Here is a 17482-nt window from a genome sequence, read left to right as displayed (position 1 = left end):
AAGTTTTAATGCTGAGAATGATTTTTCTTACATTATGCAACATAGAACAGTACAGCACAGGAACAGGCCCTTCAGCCCACAATGTTGCTGAACCTAAGCAAATGCTGAACTAAATTAATCCCTTCTGCCTGCACAAGGTCCATATCCCTCCATTCTCTGCACATTCTTGTGCCTATGTAAGAGTCTCTTTTACACCTCTATGTATTTGCCTCCACTACCACCTGCCAATGCATTCCAGGCACCCACCATTCTCTGTGTGAAAAATTTGTCCCACACATCTCCTTTGAACTTATCCCCTCTCACCTTAAGTGCATGCCCTCTAGTATTAGACATTTCGGCCCTGGGTAAAAGATACCCGCTGTCTACTCTATCTATGCCTCTCATGATCTTTTAAACTTCTGTCAGGTCTCCCCTCACCTTCTGCTGCTCCAGAGAAAACAACCCAAGTTTGGCCAACCTCTCCTTATATCACATGTTCCCTAATCCAGGCAGCATCCTGGTGAACCTCTTCTGCACCCTCTCCAAAGCCTCCGCATCCTTCCTGTAATGAGGTGACCAGAATTGAATGCAATACTCCCGATACGGCCTAACCAGAGTTTTATAAAGCTGCAACTTAACTTCCTGACTCTTGAACTTAATGCCTTGATTAATAAAGGCAAGCTTGTTAGACATGGAATGAATTTAAGGTATAGAACATCTGTGATCTCTTTAAAAACAGAACAGACCTGTGGACTATATGGCCCATTTTCTTGCTATAGTCCCCAGTCACAAATGCTTTGTGGGGTTTCTTTTGAGGGACTAACAATCATGTCCAGTGACTGCCATGAATAAACTTGGGGACATAACCTAGTCTACACTTCAGTGCATTGGTAAATGAGAGCTTTACTGCTGTTTGGATAAGATGTTAAATTAAAAGGCCACCTCCCGGTTTAGGAGAATGTAAAAAATTATCCCATGGCACTCTGCTGAGGGAACTGGGGAGATTTCCTCTGTGATCCAGCTGATATTTATCTGTTAATCAAGGCCAATGACTGAATCGGTCTTTCATCTTGTTCCTAATAGAGGGGTGTTGCTGGGTTCAAATTATCAACTATAAAGCAATCTGTGATAAGACTATAAGGAATAGGAGCAGGGCTAGGCCAAAGAGAGCCCTCTGTCGTCGCAAGAGGCAGTGTCTCAAGAAGGCGGCATCCATCACTAAGGACACTCACCACCCGGCGCACACCCTCTTCTTGTTACCACCATTGGGGAGGAGGTACAGGAGCCTGAAGACCCACACTCAATAATTCAGAAACATCCTCTTCCCCCCGCCATCAGATTCCTGAATGGTCCATGAAGCCATGAACACTACATCGTTATTCCTTTTCTTTGCACTATTTACTTACTTTTGTAATTTATAGTAATTCTATGTTGTTGCCCTGTACTGCTGCCGCAACACAACAAATTTCACATCATATAAGTCAGTGATAATAATTCTGATTCTGAACAAAATCACAGCTGATCAGATCTTGGTCTCAGCTCCAGCTCCCTGCCTGTCCGACTCCCAGAGATATCTCTTTCCTCGCCTTCGTCACTAAGGATACAAAGGGAGCTATATAATTGTGCAACTTTCATTACTGAACTAGTAAATGTTAGATCTTAGGAAATCTGCATCCATCCCATAAACACAACAGACTGTTCAGTTCTGTCAAAGGGTCGGGGATCTGAAGCATCAGCTCTGTTTCTCTCTCCACAGATGTTGCCTGACAGGCTGAGTATTTCCAGCATTTTCTGTTTTATAACACGTTGTTCATTCCTATGCTCTGTGCTCTCTGTACTTCATGCTATCCCACAAGGAGAGGACATCGGATATCCACAGGACTGTGTTACGATACGTGTAGGAGCACTTGGCTGGGATGAACTTAAAAGAGTATGGCAAGTAGGAGAGATCCAAGATTCCAGTGAAGCAAGGACTCTGTTCCATAGTGGTGCAGTGCAGAGCTGCTACAGCCCAGTTCCAGCGACTCGCATTCGATCCTGACCTCTGGTGCTCTCTGTGTGCAGTTTGCACGTTCTCCCTGTGACCGTGTGGGTTTCCTCCCACTTCCCAAAAATGCTAGGTGAATTGGTTAATGTAAACTGCCCCTAGTGTTGGTGGGTGGCGGGAGAATCAGTGGGAAGTTGATGGGTCTGTGAGAGAGATTAGATTACAGGGATATAAATGGGGGGAATGGGATTGCACTGAGGGCTAGCATAGACATAATGGGCTGAATAGCCTCCTTCTATGGCATAATAAGTTGCAAAATAATGAACTTCTTGTCGTCAACAATTCAGTTCACACACATTGAGTGTACAGCAGACTGGGGGAATTGTGTGGTAAACTAAGCAGCTATCAAGTTGGGAAAGAAATATGTGACTGTTTCACTGCGAACACTCACCCAGATCTGCAGGGTTGGTACTTGGTCGTCTTCTTGCAGTATCGATACTGATCACCCACCGTATTGGTTTGGAAACATCGACTGGATGCTGGCCGAGATGCTGATGGAAAAGAAAAAAACCCACAAGAATAATTGTGGCACAAAGTACATTGTCAAAGTCTAGTTATTGTCAGATGCACAAGTCCATGTGCGCACAGGTGCAATGAAAAACTTACTTGCAGCAGCATCACAGGCACATAGCATCAGATAAGCAGCATTCACAAGAAAAACATAAATTAAACATAAATTATCCACAATTTTTACAAGAAAGAACACAATTAGAACAAAAAAATGTTCATTTTAGTGCTACATTGTCGATCAATGTGGAATTTAGAATACAATTGTGTCTCCATGATATTCACCACCAGAACATAGAAGAGAGGAGCAGAAGGAGGCCATTCAGCCTTACAGACCTGCTCGACATTCAGCGTGAGCCTGGCGGATCTTCCACTTCAGCACCAGGTTCTCACCTTCTCTCCCTATCCCTTGATCTCGTTAGCATTGAGAAATATATCTACAGCTTTCTTGAACATATTTACCAACTCAGTCTCCACTGCCTTAAGCATTTTCCAGGTCAATCTCTTCGCTTGCATGATCCCAGTGGAAGAGAATTCCACAGGTTCACCACCTGATCTCTGTTTGAAGTGACATACCCTGTATCCTGAGGCTGTGAGCCCTGTTTCTGGATCCCTAGCAACCAGGAACATCCTCCCTGTATCATCCTGTCGGCCAGTTAGATGCTAACACACATACTAACTGATCCATCTGACCTCATATTCTGGCAAATAGCAAATCCCACTGGACACCATCCTGTACTGCAGCCCTGCTAGAGTTGAACCTAACTGGAAGATTTTAAATTATGAGGGTTTTTGTGAGGATTAATGGGGAGAAACTGGTTCCCATCTCCAAGAGTACCGGTGACCCAGGGACGTGGGTTTAAGGTAATTGGCAGAAGGACGAGGGTGGGGCAAATGAAGGGAGTCATAAATTGTTACAATCTGGAATCAAGTGCATAAAAGAGCAGTGGAAGCAACCACAATAGCAGCTTGCTTGTCAGTGTTAATACCCTCTTCAATTAGATTCAATTAGTTTGCTGTCATATACACCAGGATGCATTGGAATTCTTTGTCTGCATGAATATCATGGAATAGGCAGTATACATGGAATTAATAAATACAATAAATACAATGATGAACGCAAAACAGCAGAAAAGTGCAAAGATTGTAGTGCAATCTGAAGCAACGAAGACAAAGTGACAATAGCAGAATAACTGAGAGAGGTCGAGATAAGAGTCCACGAACGTGGCAGTATCACCGGGGAGGGGGTGTGAAAGAGGTAAGTGATTCAGGAGTCTGATAGTCTTCAAAACAACTAAAACAGAAAACCTGGCCTTATCACAATGCTAATCATAGGAGCTTGCAGCAGACAAGTTGGATGAGGCATCCCCAGTTGTGACTATGCTGTAAAAGGGCTTCATTGGCTGCATTTTACTTGCAACAGAAATCCAAGTTTATTTCATGCTTTACGGGTCCATCTGGATCTGTCCACAACACTGCAGTACATAATGCTCCACTCACCCAGTAAAGGACCTTCCACACTGTTAATATTTTAATTCCATAACACTGGGAACTCCAAAGACCCTTCAATTCATTTGACCCTCACCACATATTATCTCTTCTACCAATTTTTTACCCTCTCTGACGCAAGAATTATTTGATACCAACCAGAATAACTCAGCTGAGTTAAGCAGTATATTCACAATATATATGTGTACGAGTCATAGAGTCATACAGCATGGAAATGGTCCATGCCGACCAAGATTCCTATCTAAGCTAGTCCCATTTGCCCACGTTTCGCCCATATCCCTCTAAGCCTTTCCTATCCATGTACCTGTCCAAGAACTTTTTAAACATTGTTAATATACCTGCCTCCTCCACTTCCACTGGCAGCTCATTCCATATACTGACCACCCTCTGGGTAAAAAAGTTACCCCTCAGCTCCCTACTGAATCCCTCCCCTCTCACCTTAAACCTATGCCCTCGAGTTCTTGATTCCCCAACCTTGGGAAAAGGTCTGTGCACATTCACCCTGTCTACACCCCTCATGAATGAGGAATAAACCATTAAGAGTTAGTGTGTCTTCTCTTCCTTCCTTACGCTACTTCTTTACCTGTTTCCTTATTAACATTATTTTTCATCTATGATATCTATTTCATCATCTCTTATGCAATGACTCAATTTTTGTTTAGGATTGTTTCACCCCTTTCTTTATGAGTTCATGCTATAATGAAACTCATTGGAAAAATGAACAGCATTTTTCTTAATAATTTGCAGCATGTTGCTGAAGGGGACTGTGGAAACAGATTTAACAGGAACGGCCAAAAGGTTATTGGATAAAACCACAGTTAAAACACATATTTATGATACCTTGTATCCATATCTCACTTAGACTACATTGTTTAAGTGGGATCATGTAAGGCAAAGGATTGAGGTAGAAATTGCTTAACCACCTTCTAATGTGGTCTACAGTACTGTGGGTGTTAGAAAATGTTGTTTAGAAAAGTTTCATTAAAGTTGAGATCCTCAATTACAAGATTCAGAGGACAGGTTTCCTGAGTAACATTAAGCTATGTCAGTTTTATTGCGGTCTATTCTATTGCTTCATTTCAAATTCCCGCAGATGTAATCATGTCTTAAAGGGACATATCACACTATGAACAGCACTCTTCCAGCTGCAGGAGAGTGATGCTACGTAATGAATGAATGTTGCAATGGTGCGAGAGGTAGGAATGGGTCTGGACAAATTGGCGGGAGGCTGCCTCCACTGGCAAATGAGTTGAGGCACACATGGGAGGTTGCATTTGAGATCGTAGAGGAGGGGTGTGATGGATCTCAGTGAGGACAAAGAATACAGTTTGAGTGTTGGCCCTACAAATAGCACCATTTTGGGAGAGACAGGGTGAGTGAAACCTGGTTGTTCTTTGAGTTGAACAGTTGAAAGTCACACTGGGGAGAATATCTGTTCATTGGACTATTGTGAATGTTATTTGAGGTGTACTGTGCCAGGAATTAAGTACTGAGGCAAACAGAAAACCCTGCCGTATAGTTAGAAGTCAAATTTTCTGCATGCAAAGATATCCTGAAATGCATAGGATCGCAAGAGGCTGCAGAGGGTTATAGACTCTATAACCCTCACGGGCACTAACCTCCCCACCATCGAGGACATCGTCAAGAGGTGATGCCTCAAGAAGGCGGCCTCTATCATTAAGGACCCTCACCATTCGGGACACGCCCTCTTCTTGTTTCTACCATCGGGGAGGAGGTACAGGAGCCTGAAGACCCACACTCAATGATTCAGGAACAGCTTCTTTCCCTCCGCCATCAGATTTTTGAATGATCCATGAACCCATTATTCCTTTATTTGCACTATTTACTTATTTTTGTAATTTATAGATTTTTATGCCTTTGCACTGTACTGCTGCCACAAAACAACAAATTTCACGTCGTACCTCTCAGTGATAATAAATCTGATTCTGATTCTGAATGTTCAAGGTATTGCACTACTTCAAGCTAAGCTGATGTTCAGCTGTGGAGAACCATTTACTTTGGAGTAGTATGAAGGAATTTCTAGGTCCATATATTGAGATAGAAGCCAAGAAATTAGATTAGGTAAAAATACCTGGACGTGGTTTTAATATGTTAATAGCAACTTGGGGCATGTGTTAAGCCAGTTACATCCATTTCATTTTGGAGTTTTGCCCATTGGAAATTGGACTAGGTATTTCCTGTTGCAATTTATCCTAATGTCTGCCTCATTTCCCGGTCACAGTTCTTGCACTTGATGACAGTAATTAGTCAACAACAAAAACTGGTTCAAGACTTATGACTTTTGTTGCTGACTCATGGTAGAGAAGGGAGTATATCACAGTGAATCCACAATGAATGAAAGGAACATTACTGGATATCCAATTTAAAAAACTCCAACCCCACCTGCCTAGTCCTGATCACAGGATCGAAAAGTTACCTGTGGGCTGTCTGAGCACAGAGCACCTTAAAGGAGGAATGAGAGGCAGAGACTTCAGAGAGGGAAATCCACTTTAAGCACTCATTCAGGTGTTGATGGGCATGTGAAAGAGAATAGATTATAGAGAAAATAAGTGGGGAATGGGATTGCTCTGAGAGCTGTCATAGACTCAATGGGCTGAATGGCCTCCTTCTATGTGATGAGGAATAATGAGAAGCATACAGGGGTAACTGAAGCAAGACCGCCAGCAATGAAGCAATTAAATCTGGGGATACCTAGAGGCCAGAGTTGGAGAAGTGGAGGAGAGGGTTTCAGGGCTGGGGAAGTTTACCAGGATGAGAGGACTGGACAGCAAATTTTAAATAAAGAAGTTGCTTTATCAGTTGGTAAATCAGGAGTTGATTAAGAGGAGAAAGCACGGGGTGAGTTGAGGGACAGGCAGTGGAGGTTCGGTAGAGCTTGCATTTTGGGGCAGGAATGAAGAACATCTACCTACCTTCTCCCCACAGAGAGATGCACTGGTCCTCGTGAGTGGGACACTTTCCATTATAACAGAAGCCCATCCCTTTCTTACAAGGGGTTCCGTTCTGCCGGAATGTGTCTTGTGGGCATTTGTTGGACTTCCCATCACAGTTCTCTGAAAGGTCACACTCGTGATTCACTTTCCTGCACAGCGAGCCTGCGACTTTGATCTAGGAACAATGGACAAAGTGGATTTAGTCTCTTCCCGCACAAGGACCCTCACTTCTGTACGGTGTGGGTTTAGTTCACAAAGGAACATGCCCAAAGGTGAATGTGAGAGACAGAGAGAGGGAGGCAGAGCCAGGAAGAGAGAGTGAGAGAGACGGAGAGGGGGAAGAAGGAGAGAGTGAACGAGAGACAGAGAGAGAAAGATATCAAGAGGCAGAGCATGGAAAAGAGACAGGAATAGAGAAAAGGATTAAGAAGGAGAGAGAGAGAGAGAGAGGAAGAGAAGAGGAGAGAGAGAAAGAGGGATAGAGAGAGAGAGAGGGAAAGAGAGAGGAGGAGAAAGAGAGAGAGGCAGAGGGAGAGAGAGAAAGAGGGAGGGAGAGGGAAAGAGAGAGGGGGAAAAAGAGAGAGATACACCTCTAGAAAGAGACAGAGAGAGAGAGAGGAAGAGATAATACAGAGAAAGATAGGGGAAAGACAAAGTGGGAGAGAAAGAAAGAGAGGGAGGGAAAGAGGGAGAGAAATACAGAGAGAGAACAACAGAGAAAGAGGGAAGGGAAGAGGCAGAAACATAGGAAAGGAGGAATAGAGGTGAGAATACAGGAAAATGGAGTGGCACAGTGATGCAGCTAGTGGAGCTCACAGCTCCAGTGCCCCAGGTTTAATCCTGACCTTGGGTGCTGCCTGTGTGTAGTTTGCATGTTCTACCTGTGACTGTGTGGGTTTTCCTGGATTCTCCCGATTCCTCCCACATCCCAAAGACGTGATGATTGGTAGGTTATTCGGCCCCTGGTGTGTAGGTAACGGGTAGAATCTGGGGGTTGTTGCTGGGAATGTGGGGAGAATAAAATGGATTGGGGGGAGAATTAGTATAAAAATGAATGCTTGATGGTCAGTATATACTCAGTGGGCTGAAGGGCCACTTCTGTGCTGTAACTCTCTATGACTCTGGGAAAGCAGAGAGAGAAAAAAAACTTAATGAGAGAGCAAGAGCGATAAAAATAATCAAGGCAGAAAGAGAGAGAGAGAGGGAGAGAGAGAGAGAGAGATACACATGTAGAAAGAGACCCACAGACAGACAGAGGAAGAGAAAATACAGGGAGTTAGGAGATGCAGGGTGATGTAAGGAGATACAGAGAATGGAAAACCAAGCTCAGAGAGCTGCACCGGCTGAAGGAAGGTAAAGCTGACTGAATGTATTGGACGTACCTTGCAATCTTGGCAGCATTCTCCATCAGCACACTGTGCTTCCTCTTTCAGTTTGCATGTCTGTGGCTCACAGCAAGGGTTCTGGCATTCCTGTGGGTAACAGCACATCATTAGGGGAAGTTACCACTACACTCATCCACACACACGTTGATAGAGGTGAGTTAGATTAAGAGGGGCAGAGACAGAGTGGACAGCCAGCACCTTTTCCCCCGGGTGCCAATGGCCAATACCAAAAGGACATCTGTTTAAGGTGAATGGAGGAAAGTTTAGGGGAGATGTCAGAGGTAGGTTTTTTACACAGAGAGTGGTGGGTGCCTGGAACGCACTGCTGGGGGTGGTGGTAGAGGTTGATACAATAGGGACACTTAAAAGACTCTTGGATATGCACACGGATGTAAGAAAAATGGAGGGTTATGGGCTGTGTAGGAGGGAAGGGTTAGATTAATGATGGGGTAGGTTTATATAGGTCGGCACAACATCTGACAATTGACTTCCTGACACTGCTGGGGCTGGCTGGAAGGGCGATGGAGGCAGAACCCCTCACCACATTCAGAGAGCAGACAGAAGTGACCTTGAAGAGCTGTGACCTGCACTGAGAGCTGGAAACTGGGATCAGGTAGTTCTTCGTGGACAAGCATAGACACAATTGGTATTGGTATTGGTTTATTGTTGTCACTTGTACCGAGCTATAGTGAAAAACCTGACTTGCATACCGTTCATACAGATCAATTCATTACACAGTGAACTATTGATAGATAGAGGCCATTTAGTCCACCAACTGTCTGCCAGGAGACTGCCCGCCTCTCCTGCCATCCTGCAGACCTTGCAATTATCTGCTCCCGGCATGGTCTGCCATTATCTGCTGCCCTTCTCAGGATCGTGGATCTCTTACATGCTGCAAGATCAAGGAAGGGATGGGAAGAAGGAATGGTCTAAAATATTGAAATATACTGGAAGAGTTATAAAGTTGATAATTTACCAAAGAACTGAAGAGGATCAAATGCATCATGACAAGAGAAACATGTCTTTATGAACCCTTTTGCCATTCATCAACAGAATGAAAGTGTTTGTGGATTGTTAAAAGTGCTATGTACAAACCACTGACCAAGCAAAATAAGATTCAGAACTGGATAAGAGATTGCAGATGCTGGAATCTGAAGCAACAATAAATCAGCTGGAGGAACTCAGCAGGTCGAGCTGCATCTGTGGGGGAAAGGAATTGTCAACGTTTCAGTTCGAAACCCTGCATCAAGACCCTTCTCAGTCCTGATGCAGGGTTTCGACCCGAAACGTTGACAGTTCCTTTCCCCCACAGATGCTGATTGACCTGCTGAGTTCCTCCAGCTGATTTATTGTTGTTTCAGAACCAGATAGATCCCTTGGATGAAGCCCTTATTCTGTGAAGAAATCCCTGGGATCCCTTATTCTGTGAAGAAAAATTGAGAAGATTGAGTAATGCTCAATATTTGGGGTTCAGAAGACTGAGAGGCATTCTCAGTAAAATATATACAAGAACTTGAGAGAACTTGAGAGGGTAGATGTTGTGAAGATGCTTTCTATCTTGAGGCAACCTAGAATTAAGAGGTAGGCCATGATGAAGAATTGGTTCTTCAAGATATAGAAGAGGAACAATTTCTTCTGTCAGATTGATTGGAGCTCTCTCCCAGAGGGGCATGGAGGCTGATTCTTTGCACCCTAGTGTATATGACAATAAACTAATCTAATCTAATCCAATTCCAGGCTGAGATTGACAATACTTTCTTGCTGTTTACACAAGCAGCTAAACAGAGGTGGAACAATAAGCAGAACATCCTTTATGGAAGGTTAAAAAAAACTGCAGATGTAGGAAGTCTGAAGTGAAACAGAAACACAGCAGGTCAGACAGCATCTGCGGAAAGGGAAACAGATACAAAGTTTCAGGTTGAAGTCCCTCAATGTCAACGAAACAAAAGAGCTGATCATTGACTTCAGGAAAGGGGGTTGTGTACATGCACCTGTCTACATCAACGGTGCTGAGGTCGACAGGTTTGAGAGCTTCAAGTTCCTGGGAGTGAACATCACCAATAGCCTGTCCTGGTCAAATCACGTAGATGCCACGGACAAGAAAGCTCACTAGCGCCTCTACTTCCTCAGGAGGCTAAAGAAATTCGGTATGTCCCCTTTGACACTCACCAACTTTTATCGATGCACCATAGAAAGCATCCTATCTGGATGTATCACGGCTTGGTACGGCAACTGCTCTGCCCAGGACCGTAACAAACTGCAGAGAGTTGTGGACACAGCCCAGCGCGTCACGGACACCAGCCCTCCCTCCTTGCACTCTGTCTTTACCTCTCGCTGCCTTGGTGAAGCAGCCAGCATGATCAAAGACCCCACCCACTCGGGACATTCCCTCTTCTCTCCTCTTCCATCAGGCAGAAGATGCAGGAGCCTGAGTGCATGTACCACCAAGCTGAAGGACAGCTTCTATCCCACTATTGAATGGTTCCCTTATACGATGAGATGGACTCTGACCTCACGATCTACCTTGTTGTGACCTTGCACCTTATTGCATTGCACTTTCTCTGTAGCTGTGACACCTTACTCTGTACTGTTATTGTTTTTACCTGTACTACCTCAATGAACTCTGTACTAACTCAATGTATCTGCACTGTGTAATGAATTGACCTGTACGATCGGTATGCAAGACGAGCTTTTCACTGTACCTCGGTACAAGTGACAATAATAAACCAATACCAATACCTTTGTCGGAAGCAGGCCCATTTTTGTTCCTCTTTCTTTTGTTCTGACATCCTTACATACAGTCAGGTAAATTGGTTTGCTGAAGGACTTTTCTTAGGCTGAGAGAGCTGAAGGAGTGAGCTCATCCTTACCTTGGGCCTGCCACAGTCACAATCCTCCCCCTTCTCCACAAAGTGGTTCCCACAGATGGGTGCTGCCACAATCTCATCCAGGTGGGGAACATCCCTCAGGCAGGAAGCTGTTTGTGTCAGTGTGAAGCGCTGGAAGTTCTGGTGACTGCAGGAACTGAACTCCGTTGGTAAAACAGAGCTGTGGACAAGGAGAAACAGCACTTACAGTACATGGCCTCACAAGTTTCCAAAGCCTTTAGCTGCAGATGTGGTCCTGTGAGATGATGGAGAGTGGATGATTTTGACCTGTTGAGCAACACACACTTGAGGGAAGACGGGCGAAGAAGGAGGTATCAATGACCAAGGACTGCAGTTGGAGCAAGTCCTCACTGACTTCAGAACTTTTCCTTGGATATTTGGTCCTGAGTCTGCCAATCACGGAGACAGCCTTCCTCTCTAACCAGCCTCCCTTCCTCAGTGGCCTCCCTCCGTTTCCAGCCTCTCTCCCTCCCTGGCCTCGTGCTGCCTCCAGCCTTCATCCCACCCCGGCCTCCCTACTTCCCTCCGTCCTACCCTGCCTCCATCTCTGCTACTCAACCTGTGGAAGAGGACCAGAGCCTTGGTTTAATGTCTCACCACCTGCAACAGTACAGCACTCCCTCAGTACTGCAGTACAGCACATGCCTGGATCATTGTGCTCTGCAGTGGGACAGTCCCACAAGCTTCTGACCACCAACTCACCCACATCTCTGGTCTTCAGGGGCACGAGCTGCCTCAGTGTGCTTGGTGCCATGTTACTTTTGATTATCACATCCAACAAATCTCTGCTCGTTCACACCCATGTTTGCTCAGCAAGGAAAATGCTACAGAGCCACTTATCTGAACCAAAGTCCGCCAAATTGTTCTGGTTCTTGCTCATGCACAAAGACGGGATCAGTTTGATGGAGACATAGGAGACCACAGATGCTGGAATCTGGAGCAACGAAAAAAGTGCTGGAGGAACTCAACGGGTCAGGTAGCATCTGTGGATGGAAACAGACAGACAATGTATTGGGTTGAGACCAGATGAAGGGCCTCAACCTGAAACTTTGACTGTCCATTTTCCTCCATAGATGCTACCTGACTTGTTGGGTTCCTCCAGCTCTTTTTTTTTGTTGCTGGGTCAGTTTGATGTCCCCATTGATTCATCCACCTCTTGGTTCTCGTCTATGAAGTCTGAAGGCAGAATTACTCTGGTTATCGAGTGCAGTCAGTGCCCTCCCAGCCCTTTGAATTGTTGCCACCGTGCAAGCCCTTGTGTCAAGGGTGGAGGGAATGAATCACACTTACCTTAAGACTGGAGACATGATGCAAGCGTTGGAATTGCACAAGCAAGCATTATCGTCGTGATCCATCCCCAGGTTGTGGCCCATCTCATGTGCCATCGTTGAGGCAACCCCGTGGACATTGGATGCGTGATCCTGAGAACGAAATCATTTTGGAGTTACATACCATGGCCAATCTGACAGCACCTCCCAAACCCACGACCTCTACTGCTAGGAAGGACAAGGCCAGCAGGCACAGAGGAACCCCACCAACGGCTGGTTCCCCTGCAAGTAGCACACCATCCTGACTTAAAAATGTTTCTGAAATTAAACCAGAAATTGCCGAGAAGTCTTCAAGCGTTTGTTCTGTTTCTCTTTCCACAGATGCTGCCTGACCTGCTGAGTGTTTCCAGCATTTTCCGCTTTGTTTCAGATTTCCTGCGGTTGTTTTGAATTTCCACTTACTGTTGGAAATATGTCACAGATCCTTCATCATCACTGCCTTAAATCCTGGACCTGCCTTCCTGCACAGGGGGAGCACTTTCACCTGAAGGATGGTAGTGCCTCAGGATGGTGGTCTAACACCACCTGCTCAGAGATGAATGTGGATGCTTGTGGTTCCGGATCTCAGTGGAAGAGACTGGTGAACAAGTTTGAAATGAGTTCAATACTTGCAGGTGGAAGTGCTCAGCACACTCTTACACAAGGTTACCTTTCGCTTTGCTGGCCAAGAAAGCTCACCAGCGCCTCTACTTCCTCAGGAGGCTAAAGAAATTTGGTATGTCCCCTTTGACACTCACCAACTTTTATCAATGTACGATAGGATGCATCACGGCTTGGTATGGCAACTGCTCTGCCCAGGACCGCAACAAACTGCAGAGAGTTGTGGACACAGCCCAGTGCGTCACAGAAACCAGCCTCCCCTCCTTGGACTCTGTTTATACCTCTCGCTGCCTTGGTGAAGCAGCCGGCATAATCAAAGACCCCACCCACCTGGGTCATTCTCTCTTCCCTCCTCTTCCATCAGGTAGAAGGTACAGGAGCCTGAGGGCACGTACCACCAGGCTTAAGGACAGCTTCTACTCCACTGTGATAAGACTATTGAACGGTTCCCTTATACGATGAGATGGACTCTGACCTCATGATCTACCTTGCTGTGACCTTGCACCTTATTGTACTGCACTTTCTCTGTAGCTGTTACACTTTACTCTGTACTGTTAATGTTTTTACCTGTACTACATCAATGCACTCTGTACTAACTCAATGTAATTGCACTGTGTAATGAATTGACCTGTACGATTGGTATTCAAGACAAGTTTTTCACTGTACCTTGGTACAAGTGACAATAATAAACCAATACCAATACCCTTTGCTCCTCTTTTGTGCAATTAAGTTTGGTGCCGCCATGTCTTCTAGCCTTGCCTCCACTGATCTGCTGCTGAAACCCACATCCTGGCCTTTGCTCCTTCCATCTCCAACTGCTCCAACCTTCTCCTCCAACTATCAGTCATCCGCAAACCCATCTGAAACGCTGCAGCCTAACTGATGTCGAGCCCTGCTCACCCGGCATCCTATTAGGATCAATCGTGAGAACCATTTAGGCCAATTCAGCCCAACAAGCCTGTTCCACAAAAGCACGACATATGGCAAGATCCATCTGGATGGCACACAAACAGAAGTTCTTTCAATGCATCTCGGTACATGTGACAATAAAGCACATGCAATACCAATGTTGATCTGAACGTGAAGCGTACCTGATTAATCGCTCCAGAGCCACCTGTGCACATTGCACTCACTTGAGCCAAGCCGATGGTATCTCCATCAAAATCCACGTAACTGGAAAAAGGAGGTGACACTTTGCACTTAGACATCTTTCTTCTCTGGGGTTATCCTTCGCTTTCACAGTTGTAACATCACAGCTGTCTTTCTGAAATGGTGGGGCTTCTTCAGGTGAGAAAGATGGAAAGGATTTCCATTCTCGTTATAGAGTCAGAAAGTCACACAGCACGGAAACAGGCCCTTCAGCCCATCGAGGTTCTGTTGACCATCAAGCATCCACGTACACTAATCCTATTCTCCCCACGTTCCTGTCAACATCCCCCGGAATGTGTGCAAGTTACAAGTGGCCAGTTAACCTCCCAACTTGCACATCTTTGGGACATGGGAGGAAACCGGAGCGCTCTGAGGAAACCCAGGAGGCTACAAGGAAAATGAAGCACTAGTATCAGGCATAGTTTTAAGGCCACAAACATCAGCGAACAAATGTAGGACGTTTCATTCCCTCTCACCTCTGTACTGAATGTCAGTGCTTCCAATATACCTCCTGCAACTAAGTTTCCTCTCCACCATGGTCGACCAAGCCCCTTCCATGTCCCACAGTTTTGGACTCCCTCCCTCCCTGAAGAACGTCAGTGAACCAGATGTGTATTTAATAACCATCCAGTTGTTTGTGGTTACCACGACTAAGGCTAATCTGCTTTTTCACAAAGTCCCAAATTGACTTGACAACTTGAATTTTACACACTCCAGTTGCCATGGCGGGATTTCAGACCCAGCAAGGGGACAGGAGGTAGGGCAAGATGCAGCTTTGAAGGAAGCTTATTTACACCAAAGTTAATTTTATGGCCCATTCAGTAATCTTCTGATGACATCTTGCCATCCTCCACATTAAGTATACCTCTGCTCTCACCAGTTCTGTGTTATTTTTATTAAATGCTGTAATTTTACTTCCCATTCCTGAGTAACCCATGCAGAACAGTGGAGCTGATGCAACCTGCAGAAAACCACTACCCATGGTTTGGTCATCCAAGGTGTCAGTCTTGACGCTTTATGCTTTCTACACCATTGCCAGCTGGTGACATACCCTTGAGTGATCTGCTCCTTGTCCCACTTTATACATCAATGGATTACCTGACGTGAGACCATCATCCTTGTGTATGATGCAAACAAACGAAGGAGAAAAGCTTGATGTTTTCCACACCATTGCCAGCTGGTGACATCCCCTTGAGCAATTTGCTCCCTGTCCCACTTTATACATCAATAGATCACCTGACATGAGATCATCATCCTTGTGTATGATGCAACCAGACAAAGGAGAAAAGAACAGAATGATATGGTACCTACAGACTGAGGTGGAGCAGGGTGGGAGGAGGTGGACGTGGATGTGAGTGTTGGCGGAGACTAGTTGGGTTGTTTCTCTGCTCTAATTGCCACGTCACCATCTCTATGCTTCTGCCTCCATGCGACATGACACTGACTGGGATTTCAAGCAGAGATCTTGGAGTGAGCAAAACCTCCTGTAGCAAAGAGCCACCCAGTTTTATTTGCTCTGTGTGTGTGTGTGTGTGTGTGTGTGTGTGTGTGTGTGTGTGTGTGTGTGTGTGTGTGTGTGTACATGTGTGTGCATGCTTGTGTACGAGTGTGTGCATGTGCATGCATATGTGTGTGTGAGTGTGTGTGTATGTGCATGTGCGTATGCATGCATGTGTGTGTGCATGTGTGCGTGTGCATGCATGTGTGTGCATGTGTGTGGGTGTGCATTTGTGTTTGTGTGTGTATATGTGTATGTGTGTGCACACACACATGTTGTGTGTATTTGTGTATGTGGGTTGAAAGGTGCAAAAGGCAAAGATTTTTGCGACCAAAGTCAGAACTGCCATCTACTTCTCTTCCTACCTCAACGTTCTTGTGGACCTTTTGCAGAAGAGAATGAAGCAACAAGTGAAAGGAAGCTGTTGTCACTTACGTGATGAATTGGATATTGTCATGTTCCTTCCTTGGCAGCAGCTCCTTATTACGCCAGCTCAACATGTTTTGTAGAGTTTGACCGGAGTCTTTTTGGACAGATATTTTATCTCCGCTGGACCAGATATCCAGACCAATCAAAGCCACGTGTGTTTTTAATGGCCTGTACAACTGCGCAAAGAGAGATGTAAGTTTTTGGATTTTCTGCAATTGATTACAATGCAGTGAAAACCTGACTTATATTCACTCCCTCCAAAGTTGGTGCTGTGAGCTCCGTCAACCTGTCACACAAGGAGATGTCAGTAAACCATTTGCTCCAATTCTATGTGAGAAGGGATGCGAAACAATTGAAAGTCCATGTAACCTTCTGAACATTAGTCTTTCCAGCAGCATTGCACACCGGATGGAACAGCCCTGCCCAACATCTCATGCACTAGCTGGCAGGGCTCTTCCCAACACCCAAGGCAGTGGGACATGTAGATGTAGTCAGTGGAGGGGAGGCTGGTTTATCTTATATCCCCTGATTACCTTAATGCCCAAAACACTGTCGATCTCGGTTTTGAATATACTCAGCGACCGAGGCTCTTGGGTGGAGGATTACAAAGGTTCACCACCCTCTTGGTGAAGAGGTTGCTCCTCACCTCATAGTTGAATGGCTGACCATTCACCTTCACACTATGACCCTGGCTTCTAAACACTCCAGCCAGAGCGAACACCATCTCTGCATCCACTGGTCAAGCCCATGAGAATGTCATGTGGTTCATTGAGCTCACCGTTCATCTTTTGAAACTCTGACTGCTTGATCTCTGCTCATACCACAAACCTGTTCTCCAATTTAATTCTGATAAGCCCTTGCCAAGCTGTGCAGATAAATTCTAACTCAATCTGCATTATCCAGTTGACAGGCATTTGCTCAGGGAAGGTCGTTGCCCATTCAGTTCTTGCTGATATAAACAGGAACTCTGGAAGCATTGAAATCTGCTTGGTGATTTCACTCTCTATTACATAACTATGGGCACACTATCTTATGTCGGGCAATCATATTACTTGGTGCTGAGTGGTATAAGATTATGGATTCACATCCCACTCCAGAGATCTGAGCTCAAAACTTAGGCTTACACTGGCAGGGCGATGCTGAGGGAGTGCTGCACTGTCAGAGGTGCCATCTTTCAGCTGTGAGATATTAAACTGTGTTCTCTCTCAG

The 17482-nt window shown here is 45.3% G+C and overlaps 1 protein-coding gene across 3 annotated transcripts in view; it reads right to left on the bottom strand.

Annotated features, from left to right (window-relative positions):
- The window catches only part of LOC127584417 (zinc metalloproteinase-disintegrin-like crotastatin), a 57963-nt gene that overhangs the window by 20041 nt on the left and 20440 nt on the right, over positions 1–17482 (bottom strand). For all 3 annotated transcript variants that reach the window (XM_052041209.1, XM_052041210.1, XM_052041208.1), the window contains exons 9-15: positions 16280–16449; positions 14289–14370; positions 12560–12690; positions 11252–11429; positions 8379–8468; positions 6976–7171; positions 2418–2517 (exon numbers count right to left, since the gene is read on the bottom strand). In XM_052041209.1, coding sequence (XP_051897169.1) covers positions 2418–2517; positions 6976–7171; positions 8379–8468; positions 11252–11429; positions 12560–12690; positions 14289–14370; positions 16280–16449 — 947 coding nt within the window. The remainder of the gene's footprint in view (positions 1–2417; positions 2518–6975; positions 7172–8378; positions 8469–11251; positions 11430–12559; positions 12691–14288; positions 14371–16279; positions 16450–17482) is intronic.

This window comes from Pristis pectinata, chromosome 29 (genome assembly GCF_009764475.1).
Source record: "Pristis pectinata isolate sPriPec2 chromosome 29, sPriPec2.1.pri, whole genome shotgun sequence".
Lineage (NCBI taxonomy): Eukaryota > Metazoa > Chordata > Chondrichthyes > Rhinopristiformes > Pristidae > Pristis > Pristis pectinata.
Note: the sequence above shows the minus strand (reverse complement) of the source record. Positions and strands in the feature narration are given on the sequence as shown.